At 40.6% G+C, this 19,622-nt stretch overlaps 1 protein-coding gene across 2 annotated transcripts in view; it reads left to right on the forward strand.

The window, feature by feature from the left end:
• TMEM241 (transmembrane protein 241) overlaps positions 1-19,622 on the forward strand; it is a 57,937-nt gene that overhangs the window by 25,911 nt on the left and 12,404 nt on the right. For both annotated transcript variants that reach the window (XM_074146605.1, XM_074146606.1), the window contains 3 exons: positions 1,442-1,476; positions 2,739-2,808; positions 5,546-5,639. In XM_074146605.1, coding sequence (XP_074002706.1) covers positions 1,442-1,476; positions 2,739-2,808; positions 5,546-5,639 — 199 coding nt within the window. The remainder of the gene's footprint in view (positions 1-1,441; positions 1,477-2,738; positions 2,809-5,545; positions 5,640-19,622) is intronic.

The raw sequence follows: 19,622 nt of genomic DNA on the forward strand, positions 1-19,622 counted from the left end.
GATGTACATTGTTGGTAATTGGAGGAAGCTGTAGCTCTGCTTTGGAGACATGGATGCTTCCCCTGTCTTACAGTGCCCCAGAATATGTTTCTGTAGCCTTCTAGCCTTGGAAACAACATCAAATGAAAAAATTTGGAGAAAACCCCAGAAATTTACTAGAAGAATCGATAGCACTGAAAAAGGCTCTGTACAGCCTTTACTGGAAACTCAGAGGATCAAGTCTTTGTAGGACCTCAGAAATCTTAAGTGATGCTCCAGGGAAAGAGTTGGTCACAGCTGATTTGTTGTTCACTTTTACCTTTCTGAAAAGTCTGCATCATTTGGGCTGGTACTTGGTTTTATTTTCATGCATTTTTTTAAAACTTGTTTAAACTGTGGCACTTCCTCTGTCCTTTCTTTTACTCACATTTTGGGCATGAGTGTGCAATGCGTAAGACTCTATAGTTGACTCATATGCAATATATGCACATCCATATAAAGCAGACATTGGTGTGCACACAGCTTAAATTAGTCCTTGGACAGAGAGACACTTAGTCTAGAGACAAGTGCAGTTCTCTATCGATTCTGTCTCAGTGGTGTCACCAGCTGGCTGAACAGCAGGTCTGTTGAAAAGGACTTGGGGGTAAGAGTCAACACTGAGCTCTATATGAGGCAGTAGTGCATGCTCATGGCAAATTAAGGCACACCATGTAAGGCTACATTAGAAGGATCGTGGCCATCAGATTGAGAGAAGTTATTATGAGCATTGCTGAGGCAGTAGCCTGAATACTCTGTTCAGTTTTGGGCCTCCCAATTCAAGAAAGATACTGAGAAATTGAAGCTCTAGCAGAGGGCTACTGCCATAGTTAGGGACTTAGAGCACATGGACTACTGTAAGGAGAGTGTGAAGGAGCTAGTCTTGTTGAGACTGGCAAACCAGTCCAGTCATCTGGCAAAACCAAGGTGCAAGCTAACAACTGCCTATACCTTCTTGAAAAGGAGTTGCAAAGACAGCAGAGCCAAACTCTTCTAAGGAGTGGCAGATGGTATAACATTGAACAACAACCATAAATTGCTGCTTTGGTGGCTTAAAGATGGGACATCAGGAAATTCTTCTTTGCTTGGCAGGTAGGGTGGCCCTGGGACAATTTACCCAGAAAAGCGTGGAATCTCCATGTTGGGAGGTTTTTGAGACCTGGGTTTTGAGACAGAGCCACAGAAGACATGATCAAATATTGGTGGTAGTCCTGCTTCAGGTGAGAGGTTGTATTAGGTGACCCTGGAGATTCCTTCCCAACCAACTTTTTTTTTTTTTTTAAAAAATTGATACTTATGCCTCAGTTATTCTACTTAACTAGAATAAGTTTCACCATGAAAAATCAAACACAAGCCTGTCAATTTATAATGTTCAGGCCATGTCATAAATTCTGTAGTATACAATTAATCTTTTTTTAATTTTTAGTGTGGTGCTGTTGGCCTCTGCATCCCATCCAGCAGGTAAAGTGGATTGAGTTGTTCCTTTTTTAGGTTTCCATATTGCCATTCCTTTCCGTGCATGTTTTTAGAGGCCAAACCCTGGATTTTAGTCCTGGAATTCAACAGGAATATGATCAGTAATATGATATCATGTAGGAAGAAGAGAGGAGGGTATATAACACTGTGTAATTTGCATGATATTTACTAATACCTTTCTTACCTGCCCTTTGCGAAGAAGCACCATAGGACAGACAACAAAGAACAGCTTTTGAGGTGGTGCATAGTAAAGAACAAGGATTCCCTAGGAGAAGATGTCCTCTTCACAGCAGTGTCCCAGCAGTCCATATAGAACTTCACTGCACTGCCCTCAATGCTATGCAGAGATTTAATTGTGTTGCTTTCATAAGATATATCCCATCACTTAAGCCCATGGCAGGATTTGAAGTAGCAAAAATTAAAAGGCTAAAAATGGATAAATTAAATATTTGATGGTGGGTAATATTCCTATCATACCAGTGTTTAAATAATTAGAAGGATGAAGATGATAATCTGTTGCTTTCACTAGACATGACACACACTAGTCAGAAAACAAAAGCAAAAGCATTTAAATAAACATAAATTCCCCCTTTTGCCTGGTGGTACATATTGTGTATATAGCATTCCCCCACCAGGATCGACAGACATGTTAAGCATGTACTGCATTTCAAAAAGTGAAAGATGGAGCTTCCTCCGAATCTGTAGAGCCTGAAGGCCAGAGAACTCCTGGGAGTGGTTGCTACCAGGAACAACCAGGACCCAGGTTCCTGGAAATGCAAGTACTCGAGAGCTCAGCTTGGATTTGGGAGAACTCTGTTAAACCTCTCAACTTGCTCTGTGTGACAGAGTTCAAATGCCAGAGGGGGAAGCAGCCAACATATGTCTGTGTTTCCTATTGCTTAGTAGGAACTATCATGAGCTTTGCAATAAAAGAAGTGGATATGTGCATGTCTGTCCACCGGCAACTGTTGCTTAAGCAGGATCTCCTGTATAATAGCAAAGAATACTCTTACATATCCCTTTCCCCTTTTTCAACCAAAGGCAGGAACTGGCTAGAAACAAGGTCAGAGAGAAATCATTAAACACACTAGAAATGTGGAAAGTGTCATAAATGAAAAGTCAGCCAGCTGTAAAGGCTCAAAGGAATGTTAAACTAGTAATGTTCATATAATTGCTCTTCCCCTGCTTGTAACAGTGGGTAATTTTCTTCCCCTGTGTTCCACTAAGTATATTGCTTTGTCCCTCAGGTGATCTCTTCAGTGCCTTGGACTTTCCATTCCTGTACTTCTACAGATTTCATAGCAGCTGCTGTGCCAGGTAACCTCTCTATAACAGGACATGTGAATGTTTTCAAAATAAGAGATCCCGTTGACTTCCAACCTTGAGTCTCAGTTAAAAATTTTGGAACATGCAAAACCTTACTGCTGGCATAAGCCAGTAAAACTGCAGAGAATATGTATCTGTGCATATCTGTGGATATGCATTTGAAGGCCTGAGATTCAAATATGCTGGAAATATATGTGTTTATTTGAGTGTGTGCGTTCTGGTCAGGAGAGTTCCCAGTCACCAGTAAAATAATTTTTACCTAATGTAGTAAAGCTTTGATAAATAGCATCTCTTAAATGCTTCTCAAGTCGGATTAGCCCTTGTAAAATTTGCTGTTTGCAGTGATTACAAAGTATTAGTCTTCAGCAGTATATGGGTGTACATGGATTTATTTGCCTGTACATCTTGTTATTTGGCAGAATGCTTTTTTGGGGTAAAAGGGAAAGGCTTTAACAAGCATTCCTTTATTTTGAGTAGCAAAAGTTCACTGCCCACTAGTGTAATTCTCACAGGACAATGTTAAGTATGTTTTTTATAGGTCTTAGTTATCTCAAAAAAACTTATTCCTGTCTTTTCCCTCCAGTCTTTTGCCAAAAGGAAGTACTTTCTTTTTAGAGGGGAAAAAATATTTTTATGCTAACTGATGGCAAAAATATTTCCTGATTGTTAGGGATTTTCTTAATTGTATCCATAATTTCCATTAAAAGGGGATATTAAAAATGACCGTTAAATAATTTCCCTATGTACATAGTTTTTTGGTATGAAAGTGACTTTTTGCAGGGGTGGACTATCCACACTACAAGTAATTTGCCATTAGGAATTAATGAATAAGTTGTTCCATGGTAGGTAGGTGAAATCTATCACAAGGTAAAGAAGGTCTAACTGCAGGCACTAGTTGATATCTGCCTAGCCCAGATATTCTTCTCTTTCACTTCATTAGAATTTTACCACTATTGTAGCCTCCCACTTCAGTTTCCGTAGCTCCAGCTTCAGTCCATGTATAGTAGATAGCACTGTACACTACAGCAAGTGGAAAGGAATAGTTTAGATGGAGAAACAAGCATCTCAGTTGCTCTCATACATCATGTAATCTAGTGTCTTTGTAGACATAAAGGATTTGGAGATAAAGCTATACAATGTAAAGTAAGCAGCTAAACCTGCTACCTGTGCAGAATGTCTGAAGCATAAGTAGTGAGGTGCAAAGTGCTCCATTTATTTAATGAAATAAATCAATGTTAATTGTGACATCAATATTTCAGGTATTATAATTAGCTGTTTCACTTTTTGTCTCTGAATTACACTAAACAGCTTCAAGTCACTTTGACTAAAGGACCTCAGCAGGGCAGAAGATGTGGAACAAAAGTTTGGGCAATGCTGCTTCATTGAACTCACTGATTTCTCTGAGCGGAATGCTCTACTGTTCAGCCCTTCATCCTCTGCAACAGGGAGCTGAGCTTGAGCCCATCTTTTATCATCAAAGCAGCATGTGCTTTCTTGGCCCCAGGCCCAGTGGGTAGTCCTTTGGGGGTCTCATGTTACGGCTCAGTGTAAGAAACCCTAGTACCTCCTACTCCTGGGCAGTTACGTTACCCCGCTGTTTGGTGTGTCAAAAACACCTGTACTGGCATGTGGCTGAGACGCTACTTTGCCACATGTACTGAGCAGGGAACAGCACTTGGCTGAGGTGCTGGAGCCCAGCACGGAACTTCTGACCTGGGGAGCCACCATCTTCCACCCTTCCTGCTATTGCAGAGAGGGCAACAACTGCATTGCGTCCATATCCAGAAGAGCATACCTTCTTTGAATACCAAGGCACTTTTTACTTCACCACCTGTGTGCTGTGTTGATCCTATGGTCTCCTTTCCCATGCAGCTTCCCACAGTACTTTGTAATCTCTTATGCCTCTCAACCAGCCTCACAGCAATTTGTGCCTTACGTCTTTTGAAGTCCTTTTCTATTCCCTGCTTGCTGGTTCACACTATTTCACTGGTTCACAACCAGTGGGTTATAAGTATGTCACAAATGAAACAAAATCCAGAGCCAAAGCTTAGAAGCTCTGTGAGGTCCAGTGAGATGTGGAACAGAGTTTCCTTAAAAGTAGTCTTGGCTACAGGAGTACTGGGGACTACTGTCCTATGTGACTTGAGAATCAAAATTCACTTAATCGTCAAAAGAGAGCTTTGGAGTATTCTCTTCCCAGCACTACTGAGTCATCTATTTGTTATACAGGAGAGATGTATTTGACTTCCTAATTGGAATTTAGGCTTCATGAAGTTTAAACAGCTTGAAAGCTTCAGGCAGAAACTTTCTAGTGGTTATTTTTTTCAGTTCAAGGCTCTGAGGAGGTTGAAGTGAGTTTGTTGCCAAACGTGTGGCTCCTGTTGAAATTAACAATGCCTTTAGTTGGAGCCATTTCAGTGCCTGAAGTTAATATTTCACCTCATGTTTCCAATAATCTCTACTTTTCCGATTATGCAAGTGCATTAGAGACCAGGCATAAGAACGTCAAACTTACTTTACCCAGACTCCAGTCACTGACTGAACAAAACCCAAGATGTAGTGGACATAATGTAAGCTCTTTGTCCACAGGCTTTCTTTCTCCAAATGGGATTAACACTACTTGAAGGGTGACTGTTCAGTTCTGCATTAGGAAAACCAAGATGCCTGTAAGAGGTTGCTTAGTTGAAATTAAGAGACTTTATTAACAAACTTTCCTCATCTCTTGCAGTGGACTGTTGGGATTCTTTCTGATGTTGCACACAGTGAAGCTAAAAAGCAGCACAACCTCAGGGCAATATGCAGTATGGAGTTTCCTTGCAAAGGTAAGAGCAAGACTGTCACAGGAACACAGTGGATCTGTGCTTCTCCCAGGAGAACCTAAAGGAATTTCTGCATCTCTCTAGTTTCCCTTGCTATTCCTATCTGACGCTTCTAAGGCCTGTCTGTGCAACCTGCATGTAAAGTTGAGGCAAGAAATACCGGGTGCATAATAAGCCAGGATCGTTAACAGAGATTAGTTACTGTATATAAACTGAGTTTAATGGAGCTGGGCTGATTATTGCAGCTAAGAATTTGGCCTACTGAATCCCAGTAATACAAACCTATACTTTCCAAAGGTGTTTTGGAGAAGAATACTCCTTCTGAGAGTCTGTGCACCAGCCATTGGTTCCAGTGTGTCTTCCCAGAGCCAAGAGTTAAAACTCCCTGAGGTTCAGTACCAGAACTCCCACTGCTATCGTTGCAGGGGACAGCAGTGGATGTCATTTGCCTTGGCATTAACAAGGCTTTTGACAGGATCTCCAACAATGTTTTTATACCCAAATTAGACTGTTACAATCTGAATAGGCAGACAATTCGATGGATAAAAAAATGGTTGGATGATCAGGCTCAGAAGGTAGAGGTTAATGATTCCTACTGTAACTGGAGGCCTGTGACTACTGGAGTAGCACAGGGGTCTGTCCTGGGACCCATCCTGTTTAACATCTTTATTGAAGAATCAGGTGATAGAGCGCACTCACATTTGCAAAGGGCACCCAAATGGAAGGACCAGTCAATAACACTAAAGGACAGGGTTGTCTGGCCTGCCAGAGGGACCTGGACAAGCTGGAGAAATGGGCTGACAGAAATCTTACAAAATTCAGCAAGGACAGATGTGACACCCTGCACATGAGAAGGAAGAGCCTCTGGCTCTTCACAGGGGGGACTGGAGGGCTTAGAAGCAGCTCGCAGAAAAGGACCTGGAGATTTTGGTAGACAGCAAGCTGAACATGAGCCAGCAGTGTGCCCTGGCAGCTAGAAGACCAAAAGTATCCTGGGTTGTACTAACAGTAGCACAGGCAGTAAATTCATGGAAGTGATCATGCCCCTCTATTCAGTACTTGTTAGACCCCATCTGGAATAGGGAGCTTGTTTTAGGCACTTCAATACAAGGACAACATTGTTAAACTGGAGTGAGTTGGGCAGGGGGCTGCCAAGAAAGTCAGGGGGCTGGAGCCACTTATCCTGCAAGGAGCAGCTGCTGGACCAGGCTTGTTCAGCCTGGAAGAGAGACAGCTTTGGGAGCACCTGACAAACAGCAGCCACCCAGTAGCTATGGTGAAATTATCAAGACAGATCCAGGCTCTTTGCAGTGGTGCATGGGGCGGAGTGGGGGTAAGATAAGGTGAAAGATAACAAGCGTAAGTTGAAAGGAGAGGTTCAGATTGGGTATAACGAAAAACTTTTTCACTGTGAGGACAAGTCAGGCGGGGCACAGGTTGCCCAGGGAGGCTGTGCAGTCTCTGTCTTCCAAGGTTTTCAAGACTCTACTGGACAAAGCCCTGAGCAACCTGGTCTGACCTCCTGAAGTCCATTCCTACTGGAATTATCCTATGATCTGCAGATCTAGGATCTGGCTGTACTTGATTTAAGTTACTAACAGCTCATTTGTTAAATTATCAGTGGTAAATGCAGTCAAAAGAGCTTGTCAGACTCTCCCTGATTATATTTTACTTTGTTTCATCACTCTCAGCTAGGTCATCTGAAAACCACAGCCTTCCTATGTGGTTTGTGATCACAGCTTTCCTACTACAGTGAATGAAGCTGTTACTTTAAAAAAAAAAAGTAAACTTGCATAATATGCTTGTTTAGAAACTGTAGTCAAATGAGTCTTTGGTTTTTCTGGGGATAACAAGAAGGGAGTGCTATGGCTTGTTTTGTGCTTTGCAAGCTGTTCCACACTGTACAAGTCACATAGAGTTTCTCACCAGTTTGAATTTCTTCCAAACATTCTGACTGTGCAGATTTTAGTACCTTAGCTTTCTTCTTGCTCCTTGGTAGCAAGTCAACTTGCTGATCTAAAGCTTGCTTTTGCATCTTTTTTTTCTTTTTTTTTTTAACATTCTGGGTTGGAGATGGGAATAGCTGGCTCTGCTAGTAGGTATTGCGAATAAGGACAAATGGTTCTACTGTGGTATTTGTGACCTATCTGAAAAAAAATGCAGGCAAAGATGTGTTGTGAAATATATTTTAAGCAGATTTGGGTCCTTCCCAGCTGAAGTGGATCAGAGCCACAAAGTCTGGACTGGATCAAAGTTTTCCTGAAGTTCAAGAGTTTCTAGATTTGGGGGTTTTGGCCAACTCTAGACATAAATTAGACAAAGTTTATTCTAGCCGCTGTTGTCAATGAAATTATGTGCCTTTATAGCAACTAAAGATTTGTCCTCGTGTCACTATGATAATTCAATCTGTTCTTCAGCCTTAAAAGTCTGTGTTTGTTAATGTGCATGGTTTAATTAACTTACTTAAGAAGGTTTTTGTAACAGAGCAAATTAGTCCTTTTCCTGTTGTAGCTTCTAACCCAGTGCTCAAATTATATATATTGTCTTGAGTTCAAAGAGGGGAATAAGTAATAAGGACATGAGATCTGTCTGTAGCACTAATAATTTTATCAAAACTAGCAGTTTCCCTAATGTCTTTCATTAGTGTTTTAAAACTTGCTGTAAGAATGCTTTTAGAGCTCTGTAATACGCCATCTGAGGCAGCATGAGGAACACAGAGGAACTGCTGCTCCAAGGGCTGAAATGCAGATGATTTTGGGTTAGAAGTCAGTTAATTTTTGAAAAATTCAGAAACACTATACGTCAGTTTTAGAATAGAGATCAAAAGAGACTGCAGAGACAGACATGGATAGGAAGAAAGCAAGAACTGAACTAGAGCTTGCCTACAAGAGTATGGGCTGATCTACCAGCTCTTACAAATATTTCACAAGGTATCTTGTAGCTATAAGGAACCATAAATTTCCATATGGAGTAGTTAAGAAGAGTACTGTCTATCTGATCACTAATGTTGCTTCCTGCAGATGTTTGGAAGTGTTAAAATTACATACTGATCCATATTGATCCAGCCCAAGATTGCCTGGGTATGAGAACTGTCTCAATCACATCATAAGTCATCAGAGGTGCAGAAAAACAGTATTTAACTAGTACTGTAAAAATCTGTTTAAATCCAAGTGTGTGACTCCCTTTAAAAAAAAAAAAAGAAAAGGAAGGAAGTTAATGTGGATAAAGAATAAAGAAACTGTTTGAATCTGGACTTGCAGAATGAGATACAGTGGAAAAAAAACAACAACGGCTTTGCGTTCCCACATGAGCATTTTTCTTGGATTGAGTAGTGGCCTAGATCATCCTCTTAATCTCTTAGACTGACTAGAGTTTTCACCCGCAGTTGGAAAGGAGCAGCATTTGAGGCCAGAATATGTTTATCTTGCAAATGAGCCAAGAAAGGAGATCGCTGTAGTCCTCAGACAGGAGCACAGACCTCTAGGGAGGTGCAGAGAATCAGAAAATCTGTTTTCCATTTGGACGCTTTGTACCTATGTGACTGATGAGCCGGGGCTGAGATCGTTGCCATCACTTCATTTCTTGTTAAGTGCCGATAGACCAATAAACTAACCATGAGATGTGATTGGGCCTGCTTTGCAGATTCAAAGAGACATTCTTTGTGAAGCCCACATATTTGGCCTCCCTGCCCTCTAATTTTTCATTCACTTAAAAACTGGAGCTGGGTCATAACTTGTTTTTATGATACTTACTTTGGCTGCAGCGACTTAATCATTGTATGAGGTTTTTAAATTCTTCCCTGTAATGATTTCTGACAGCTTTCGTGTCAAAGCATCGCTTTGTGCAGAGACAGACGAAGCACAGGTTTCGTCTGTATATATAGCCCTGTGTGATATTTATAGTGACAAATGCTCTCTGCACTTTTGCTGTGAAAGCAAATAGTGTGTGTGTTAGTCATATCTGTGTAGATTCATGAGAAATGCCAAAAAAATGCTAAAGTGATCTGTAAAACACCAAAAAAAATGCTTTTAAGAAGCTTGAGAAATATGGAACGCTCTTTCATAGTCTTGCACAGATTTGATCCCCAGAAGAGCAAGGATTTGAAGCTCTGCTGAGATTTCTTGTTTTAATTTGAAAGCTATGCTAGTATCATGGGTCATGTACTGGAAAGAAAAACTGGAGATGCTCATATATACAGACAGAAGCATCTGGTGAGAACGCTAATGAGCTCTAACAGTGCTGTCAGTGAGTTTGTTTAGATTAAGGCTGCCAATCTATATCTGGTGATGAAACCTGTTAGTGTTTCTAAAAGTTAAGCAGCAGAAATAATTTTAAATCATGAATAGGAGGGAGAAATGGTATTTGAGAAAATTTCTTCAGCAAGACACTGGTTACTCATGAGTTCATATTCCCGTGTCATGTTTACTGTTATCCCAATAAACTTGTAGTAGGGAATTCAGCTTGTTTCCAACTAACCTATTAAGACAACTTGTTATAAAGAGGAAGAATAAATGGGAAGGTCAGTGGAAAGTGGATTTTGGATTCTCTCTTTCTTCCTCCCGCCTCTGAAGAAATAACTCTGAAGTTGAATAACTGAAATCAAGTTGCATTGAGTTTTACACTGTTTTTCTTATGCGTTGTTTAGAAGAAAATTTAGATTAATCTGATCAGGAGTATGCAGCTCTTTTCTATATGGCCATCCCGTGCACCACTATGTTGTCTTTAGCATATCTGAATAGTGTTGGAGGCTCCCTGATACAAAAAAGCATCCCCTGACAGCTGCTTTGGTTCCTTGTTTGTTAACTTTAGAAGTGTTTGTGCCAGGTCGTCCTATATGTAATGCTGGCTGCCAGACATTGTGGAAGTACTTTTGCAGGAGTGTCTGAAAGAGTATCTTATCCGTAGGTCTTATTTACCTAACTGTAGCCCACTGTACTTATACCCCAGCAGTTTTAGTCCTCCCCCAAAATACATAACAGCTATTCAGAATGCCTCCTGTAGTCTTTGATTTTATATTTTGTGTCTGTTTATACACTTCTTTGGTCCCCATGGTGTCTTGAAGAGAATGGATCGACTAGATCCATCTTTGTGTCAGCACAAAAAAATGGATGATATCCCTCTTAAAGACTGGAAAAGTACTGATGTTTTTTATTAAAGCAGATACTCTCTTTTTCCTGCTTCTCATAAAAAGGGGAGGCCACAACTGCAAGTCTTTTGGGGCTTCTACCCTGGTTATGCTCACTGCACCTCTCTTCACAGATAGCATTTCACATGAGAATTTTATCTACTTTAATTCCAGGGGCAAACCAACCAAAAGAAATAAAATGAATTCATGTTTTTTTCCACATTTTTGTAGTCTTAAAGCCTCTGCTGTGCATGTGCTTCTATTTGTATAAATCTTAATTCCTCTCTCATTGCTGCCTAGCATGCAAGTGCTATAAAGTATTCTTGTCCAGAATGTCAATTCCTTGCTTCTGCTGAGGGCTGTTTACTTGCATAAATAGGTGACACTTTAAGAGAGTCCTTCCATTGGCACCTTCTGAAGCAAATGGCTTTCCTTGTTCATCTCTGCCCTAATGGGAGAGAGTTCTGGATTAAAAAATCTGTTTAAAAAATGTATATGTATATCATAACTCGAACAAGAATGTTTTTGGTTTTGCGGTACTTGCTCGCTTGGTTATAAAGCAGACTGAAGTAGTCTCTTCTTTGCATGCTGCAGTGCTCAGGCAAAAGTGACAGGGAGATTCTTGGCTGAAATCATGTTGGTTTCTTGGCTCAGACCTCATAAAGCTTTATGCAAAAATGTCATAAATTCCCACTAGTGTTCCCTAAATGCAGTGCATTTTCATTCGGCAAAGACCCTGCACTGTGTGCAAGGCTGTCTCAAGATCTGCCCAACCTGGAAAAGCTGTGCCAAAGCCCTGGGAGAGAGGGAGAATTGTGTTCTAGACCAGTCTGGACTCTGCTGGTAGGTTCTCTCCATGATACCAGCGTGGTTTGAAGTGCATCTCTAAGAGAAGGAGTTTCCATGATCCTAAAGCTTTCAAGTACACCAAGAAGGGGCTCATAAAAGTAGAAGTCAGCTTCTTCCATCTATGCATCTTGTGTACTCTTACGCACGTGGATATGCACACGCATATGCATAAAGACAATTAAAAGTTATAAAAATCCTTATTTATTTGTGGTTGGTCCTCACTGTATGAAATACGTACATTTATTCTTGACGCGTCTATTTGATTTCTGTGAGTCACCATGGGGACCAAGAAAATACCTTGGAAAACAAAATGTGTTTCTCTGCTGAGCTTAACAAGAAGGTGAGGCAATCAGCGTGCTCTTAACTGCATTTTAAGGGTCTGTAGAAAAGACCAGTTGCTGAAACCTTGAAAGTATAGGGTTTTGGGCAGTTTCCATGGAGACAGCTTGATAGTCACGTTGTAGCATCCAACACTAATTACACCATATAATTGTTGGGAAGACATCAGTCTCCATAACAACTCCTTTGTGTGCTACATGACCACTAAGCTAAGTGGCACAGGCTCCCAGGAGCACTAACGCAATTTAAGGAAGCTGTCTGTTAAGAACAGCTGAGACTTCTTGGAGGTTTTGAATCTCCGGGTAATGGAAAATTTTAATATGTACATTAGGAGGTGTTGTATCCATTGAAAATGGCAGCTACACAGCTTTTGGGCAGGACATGGTCACACAAATAAGTACATAAAGTTATGTGTTGCAACTTGGGTGTAGTATCTCAGCACAATTTTCATCTGTGCTCAATATAATAAATCCAGTCTCAGTAGACATTAATAGATTGATAGATTGAGCCCTAAGAGATGCTCTGAATCAGTTTGTTTCCTTTTATCCATCATGATATCCATTTCAAGTGCATCATGTACATTTGGCATTGTCATTCTCTTGAGCATAAAGCTAACTGCAGAACCACTACCTTGGAGTGTGTCTTTGGAAGGTACTTTACCTTTCCTGAAGACAAGCCGTCTCTATATACTTGACAGTAGAAAATGACAATTTAAAAGTAGATTTTGTCAAATCTAACAGAATGTTGAATTGCAGAGGATGCAGGTTCATTGGTTCCTCTGCATAACAGTTTCCTGATTCCTACTCTCCCATGTTTTCATTTGGTTTCCTAGAGTTCCTTACATATGTAGACCTGAGGCTGGGAGATGAATCATAAGTGTGATGAAGAGAAGACAAAAGAATGAGGACTGTTTGGGAAATCATTTCTGTTCCTAATGTACTGATGTAAATGCCAAAATTGTATGGGAGAACCATGTATGTATATAACATACAAATGTAGAAGGTTTCAAAGCTAGCTAAGGCTAGGCTTCCAAAATTAGGCAAATATAGCCACATTCTCCTCCCTTGCTGATACCCTGTTCTTTTCAGGATTGCTAGCTGCTTTTTTGATTCTTAAAAACCTTCGTGTCACCCATGTCTGCCTCACAAATTTTGACCCTGATCATTGACCTCTCTGACGGGCACTTGGTGTCACACTCCAGGTTGCTTTCTTCCAAAACTTCCCTTGTTAGCGAGCTGCTGCTGTCTGAAACAGGGCTCCCTGTCTTTCTCTTCCTTTCCCTCTCCAGCTTAGAACCAATCTTTGCAAAGTCTCAAGTGCATTCATTTCTCAATCCCATCTGTACATCGGTTTAAGGATTAGATTTTGACTTTCAACAAAAGTCAGCAAACAGCCATAGGGCTCTGGCAGAGGCAGACTGAATGGCTTATGTCCTGTCTCTGAAATGTGTGGTCCTTGGGGAAATCACATAGGCTTCAAACAACCTTAGGAGAGGATGGTGAGCGGTTCTTGTCATATCCACGGCTAGCATGGAGAGGAAGAGTCCAGCTTTCTCTTCCATGCATGTTGTTATGGATGGTTGTCCTAAGGGGGCAGAAGGGAATGGGTCTTCTTGGAGAGTCTTCCCCACCTTTTCTGAGGGAATGGGAGGCCAGAGACTATAGTCACTTCTGTCACTGCCTTCCCATGCATGGGACAGGCAGGGACCGCTGAGGCTCACAGGGCTAAGTGTGTAACTTTGTGACATTGCTCATAAAATGCATTGCTCAAAATGGATTAGCTATGTTAATGTTTTAAAAAGCATTTTTTTTCAAGTATCATGTTTTTTAAGGTTTCTGATGGAATATTTTGACCTTTTGTAACAGCAAATGGTTAGAAAGCCCTGGAAAGACTTTTGTTGTTGAATGGAAAAATAAAACCTTAAAGAATACCAATTCTTCCTTGCAGTCCTTAGCATAATAATAATAATAATAATAGCATGTTGATTTTTTTCCATTACATCATTGCTAAAACAGCATAAACATACCAGAGAATGGCAATGCAGAGACTGTGTCTCTGTTATTATTGTTGGGTTGTACAGAAAGGGGTCAGCAGGGAGATTTAGTTATCTGGTCTGGGAATTATTTGTTTATGAATTAGGTTTTCCCAAAGGAGTTGTGAGATGGGAAATACAATAGGAAATGGATTTTATACACGCACAGAAATACCAAAACTGTAAGTGTCATGCGGGAGAGAGATTGATGGAAACTTGCTATTTTTGCTAACAGATTTTTAAAAAATACTTGATTACGCATCCTGAAGTTTCCTATGCTATTTTTGATAGTAGTGATAGCCTCCACAGAGTTCTGAGTTAGTTAGACATGACAGAAAAATGTTTAACATCTGATAATGTTGACAAGGAACATAAGCACTTCAGGTGTTTCTATAGATTTTAACAGTGGAAAAATGCATTATATTGCTTTTCACTAAAATACTGCCCTTAAGCTAAGCATCCTCATTGGTCCTGACAATATCCTTGAACCCTTTCAGCAGCGTTTGTGCTTTCCATGTATAAGTGAAGCAGCATGTGTAGGATCTGTTCTCTTATAGCAGTGATACTGGGGACAAGAAGAGGTTTGAAGACCCCCTCAAAAACCACACAGGTCTTGAACTGACAGTGGTCTCAACCTGCAGTGTTCAGCCTGAGACCTTCAGATTGGAAAGAGCAGTCACTGAGAATGTGTGAAGCATCCTACCCAGCAGCCTCCTCTACAGTAAGGTACTTCAGATATGATCAGTCTTGGCACAGTGGGCCAGTCCCCAGCTGGGCCATTTGAGCCAGTTGTGGAAGTGGCTTCAGAGTGCACAGCTGGGTGGGTGTTAACCTACCTGATGTCTGTGTGGAAAAGTTCACTGTTGGCTTCCCAAGTTGCTCGGGGGATATTTTCTGCTGTCAATCTTCTGATCTGCTTTGGGAAGATGTTTTCTGGTATAGAGCAACACCTAAGCACATGGCTTTGGACTGAATGTCCAGCTGACTTTTGAAAAGACATTCAGTTCTTGTGATACATGGAAACACATTGATGTAGCCCATAACATATCTGCCTTTGGCCCCTTTTTTTTTTCTTTTTTGCCTTAGTCTTTTCACTGTTGAAGTCATGGCCTCTTAAACTATATTCTCTTGCACTTTGAGAGAGAACAAACTGACAGGGGTTGAAAGTATCAGGCTGGTTAATTTGGACTTCAGTAAGAATTATGAAATGGTGTGCATTAAATAGCTAAATGCTCCAGAATTATCACAGCCACTAAGCGGTCCATTCTTAAAAATATTGTCTTCCACCACAGTGCCAGTGTATTCTGCCTCCAGGAAACTCAAATCAATTTTCCTTTTCTTCATGGACCCCAGCTGCCAGCAACTTGATGCTCTGCCTGCTGGAACCAGCTTTTTTTCCCTCCTGGATGCCAGCTGAGCCACTGCTGTGGGAGGTCATGGTCCACCTGTGCGGAGTTTGGAATTGCCTCCTCTCCTGCCTTTAGTCAGAGGTCCTGATACTGCAAGGCAATTATAGTAGCAGTTCCTGCCTGATCTGGCTACTGGCCCACCCACTGGCATCTAGCACTTGGGATGAAGATAGACATAGGCAGATGCTGAGCTTGGTCCTTCCCAAGTAGCCAACTCCTTTTGTGCCAGATACACGTAGCAAACTCTCAGTTTGCCTGTTAAATTCACCGCTTAAGTATGACAATGAAAAGCACGGTCATCTTATCTGGGTTATCAGCCTTCTCTGTCTCTTTATGGTAATCTCTATTTCCTGATCTCATAAGAGCTAGATGAGGTGAGAACTTGGAATGCCAAAAGGCTACCTCTTGCTGAACTTAAGATGAAGTGTGTGTTATTGCAGATTTTTTTACAGTAGCAAAGTGTTAGAACAGCTGGCTGCTCTCCAAAACTGAAAAGCAGTACTTTTCAAATCAGATAGAAAAAGTAGTTCTTTAACACAGTATACCATATTACTGACCAGAAAAATTCAGGGCATCAAACAGAAGATAATATGGAGACAATTGACTAAGTAAAAGTAGAGAGAGGTGTGTATTTTTTACAGGTTCAGATCTGGTCAAAAGGTTTCAGTGACTGGATCACTAGTAATGTCAGCAGGAGCAGACATGATCTGTAAATCATGTGGAAAAGTGGAAAGATTAATAAACTACATGCCACGGTATGTAAGTTTTGTATCAACTAAAGGTCAAGATGCAAATCCCTCCTTTTATCTGATGTGCACATCGACTGCAGACTTGCTGCATTAGGGAAGGATCATAAATTCTCCTGAATTCTCTGCCATCAACCTATACTTGATTAAACAAACCCTTGGTCCACTCCAGTTGATGCCCACAATCCTGTTGTTGTTCTTCCAATGCTTACTCCATTACACAAATATTTAATAATTCATAAAATAAGAACAAGATGATGAATCACATTGCCCTGTCAGAGCTTTCTGAGCCCAGATGCTTCAGGGGAGAGACTAAACAGCAGGAGCAGTTTAAGGCCTTTGCAGTAGTGGGGCAGCATATAAGGAAAAGAGACTCCTTGACAGGCTGAAATGACAGAGGAAAAGTACAGTTAAGCATTATAATGCATGAAGCATTTACAGGAAACAGGAGGTGTTTGGTATAACCTGGAAATACAAATATTTTTCAGCTTTTGGTCAATTCTATGTACATCAACGGTGAATCTTGTACTAGCAAGAATAGACAAAGCATTTTTTGCCAGTGAAAGAATATAAAGTTATTTGGCCTTAAAGAAGCCTTCTTGTATCGCTCGTAAAATGACTTTTGCTGTCCTTGCTTGACAAAGCTTCAGCTGCATGGATTGTGCCTCTCATTTGCAGAACTGACCTAAGCAGATGCGATTAGTCTGGTGCATCTACGCGCACCTGTTTGAATCATGATTGATGGTGTTTCCATATCAGCAAAGCATGCTTCGGGGAGAACGTTCGGGTATTGTGCTGGGTTTTCCTTTTGTGTCCTTAAAGAGAACAGGAAAACTGAGAGTAATTACGGTATCTGGATTATGTTTTCAGTGGTCACATTTAAGAGAAATATTTAAATATGAACAGAGGCACTGTTAAAATTGAGCTCTGTACTATAACCACTCTACACTTCATAGGCTGAAGATTGGTAGCACTTCACCAGCTATCTCATTAGTCATAGGAAGGGGAAATGGATGTTTTGGCCATTATCTCCAGTAGTGGAGGGCAAATGCTTCATGTTTTCGCTTTCTCTTTATTATGACAGAAAGTCTGATGTTTGTGTTTGAGTGAAGGCAGTGGCTACCTGGTGTTCAAAAAGAAACAGCTACCATAATTTTCAACCCAATCTAGTATTTTACAAGGGGCAAAGAGTTTTGGTTTTCTTTAAAAGTCTCAGGATATCTTTCACTTTTTGTAGGAAAGCAAAATGAGTTATGATGTGCTTGGAATAGCTCAGTCCTATCTCATCACTGATGTATGTTTATATATTTCTATGCTATATACAGTATGTGTTTATATATGAATGCATATATAGATATATGTTTATACATTGATAGATGTAGGCCTTCCTGAAAAGAAAGGTCTTGTCTTGTCTTGTTCATGTCTGATCATTGTAAATATGACCGTGATATGCTGTTTCTCTTAAGGGGGGCATTTTCACTCAGTAACCCACATATCCTTCTTAATAGTTAATTTTGGTACTTAACTATTGTAAGACGTCTCTGCAACATAAAATAATTGCTGTATTTTTTCTCTGTGGTGGCTCTTGTAAGGTTTTAAAAAAGAAAGAGACAGTGCAGAACCAAGGAAATTAAGGTATTGCTAAGAATCAGAAAGGCTATCCGTTACCTATACATTAAATCTTTGTATGGCTGAGAGCTGTGAGACAGGTACCATGTGCCTTAGAGAGGTGAAGGTGGAGGGTTCTCTAGAAGTGATTCAGAGGCAAGAGACAGAAGGGCTTTTTTGAGTCCTTTCTGCATTGTAGGACGGGGCTGGGCATACAGCTGGGTTCTAGAATGACCTAGTAACCGCAGCTTCGCTATCCCCCAATGGCTCATTTTCTCCTGCAGCCAAACTGCTAACGAGATGCATACGGTGGAAGAACAATAGCTTGGTCACCCTTTTGTCTTATGAGGAATAAAAGAATAATGAAGTTAGACAACAATTCAGCAGTTCTTTTGGCATTCACATGATGCTCAGGATTAAAAAGTAGTTACTATATCATATTAATCTGAAATGATTATACATTAATTCTTGACAATGTATTGATCTGATAAGACAGGATTCCGATTGACTTTGAGGAAACTGATACAACCACCTATTGCTTCAATCTTGTACTTGCAGGATTAACGTCTTGGTTGTATTGGTCTATCTATCTAGGCACAGAAATGCAGAGGATTGTCTGCCCTTTAAAAGCATAGTAGGGATAATTAAGAAATCTGTGTTCTTATAGCAATTGAAAAGCTGATACATAGAAATACTCCTGTGTCATACAGAGATGATTGGTTTGGGTATTGGTAAAGTAAAAAAAAAAAAAACAAACCACCTTAAAAATATCTGATGATTTTGCTAGAGGTAAACAGTTATACTGGTTCTGTTCTGAAAACATTTTAGAGGGTGGGTTGTTGATTGTATTTGTCATTTGATCTACCCTCCCTCTCTTTTTAAGTATGTTTTATGTTTTAAATGTTTTAAATCCAACATGTAGCTGATTTTAAGATGGATCAGAAGTTAATTGTTGTGAAAACCAGATAGATTCATTTGCACTTGAACTACATTTTATCATTATCATTAGCCATTTGACTGCCAGGGCACATTTAAGCACTGGCTGCTTTTGAGTCACAGTATACAGAACCAAATGTGTTCTTAAAGAATCCCTGGAATTTACCATTATTGTTTTAATAATGCTTAAAACATATAAAGACAAATAAAGCATAAGGAATGGGCAGAAGAGAGTGACCCAAACCTCTTTTGAGAAAAACGTGCTTTAGGGAAGCTGGAGATCTGTGCAGGCATTTAGGCAAATGTGAAATAAAGGATCTCAAAGAATTTTACAGCAGCTGGTAAAACTTCTGTGTGGCTGGATCAAAGCTGTGTGGATCATGAAGTTACCGACTGTCACTGTTGCCATGGTGCCACCGTTGCCATGGTGCCAGCATCACTTATCATTTAAGCAACAACGCTGCCCAGCCCCATGCACCTCTCGATCAAGGGTGTGTGTCACAGAGGGTTAAAGGGTTTTCCTCCTTCAGGAGAGCTGAGCAGAGTCCACCTGTGAGCAGTGTGCACCTAAGTATGCTGTAATGCACACACTCATTGCACTGTCTACTGAATTCATAGACTGACAGGCTCCAGTTAAGTCTGTCAGGAAAGAAAAACCCTTAGGGCACGTCTGCACTTTGCTCAGGCTGGGAGGGTGATGCAGTAGACATGCTCAAGTTAGCTTTAAACTAATGAGCGGAATTGGGAGCAAAACCTGGTTTGCTTTCCCCCTTTCTCCAATGTGTTTCACTTTGGATTGTTTCTTTCCCTTCTTTGGGCTGCTCAGCTTTTCAGGCAGCATCATGGCATTGCTGTTTCCTTTGGAAATAGCCATTATTTTTGTCGTTCAAGCCTAAAGCTTCATTACTTTTCCCTGGAAAAAGCTGTGTCTCTGCTTAAAAT

The sequence above is a fragment of the Numenius arquata genome, chromosome 4 (assembly GCF_964106895.1).
Source record: "Numenius arquata chromosome 4, bNumArq3.hap1.1, whole genome shotgun sequence".
NCBI lineage: Eukaryota > Metazoa > Chordata > Aves > Charadriiformes > Scolopacidae > Numenius > Numenius arquata.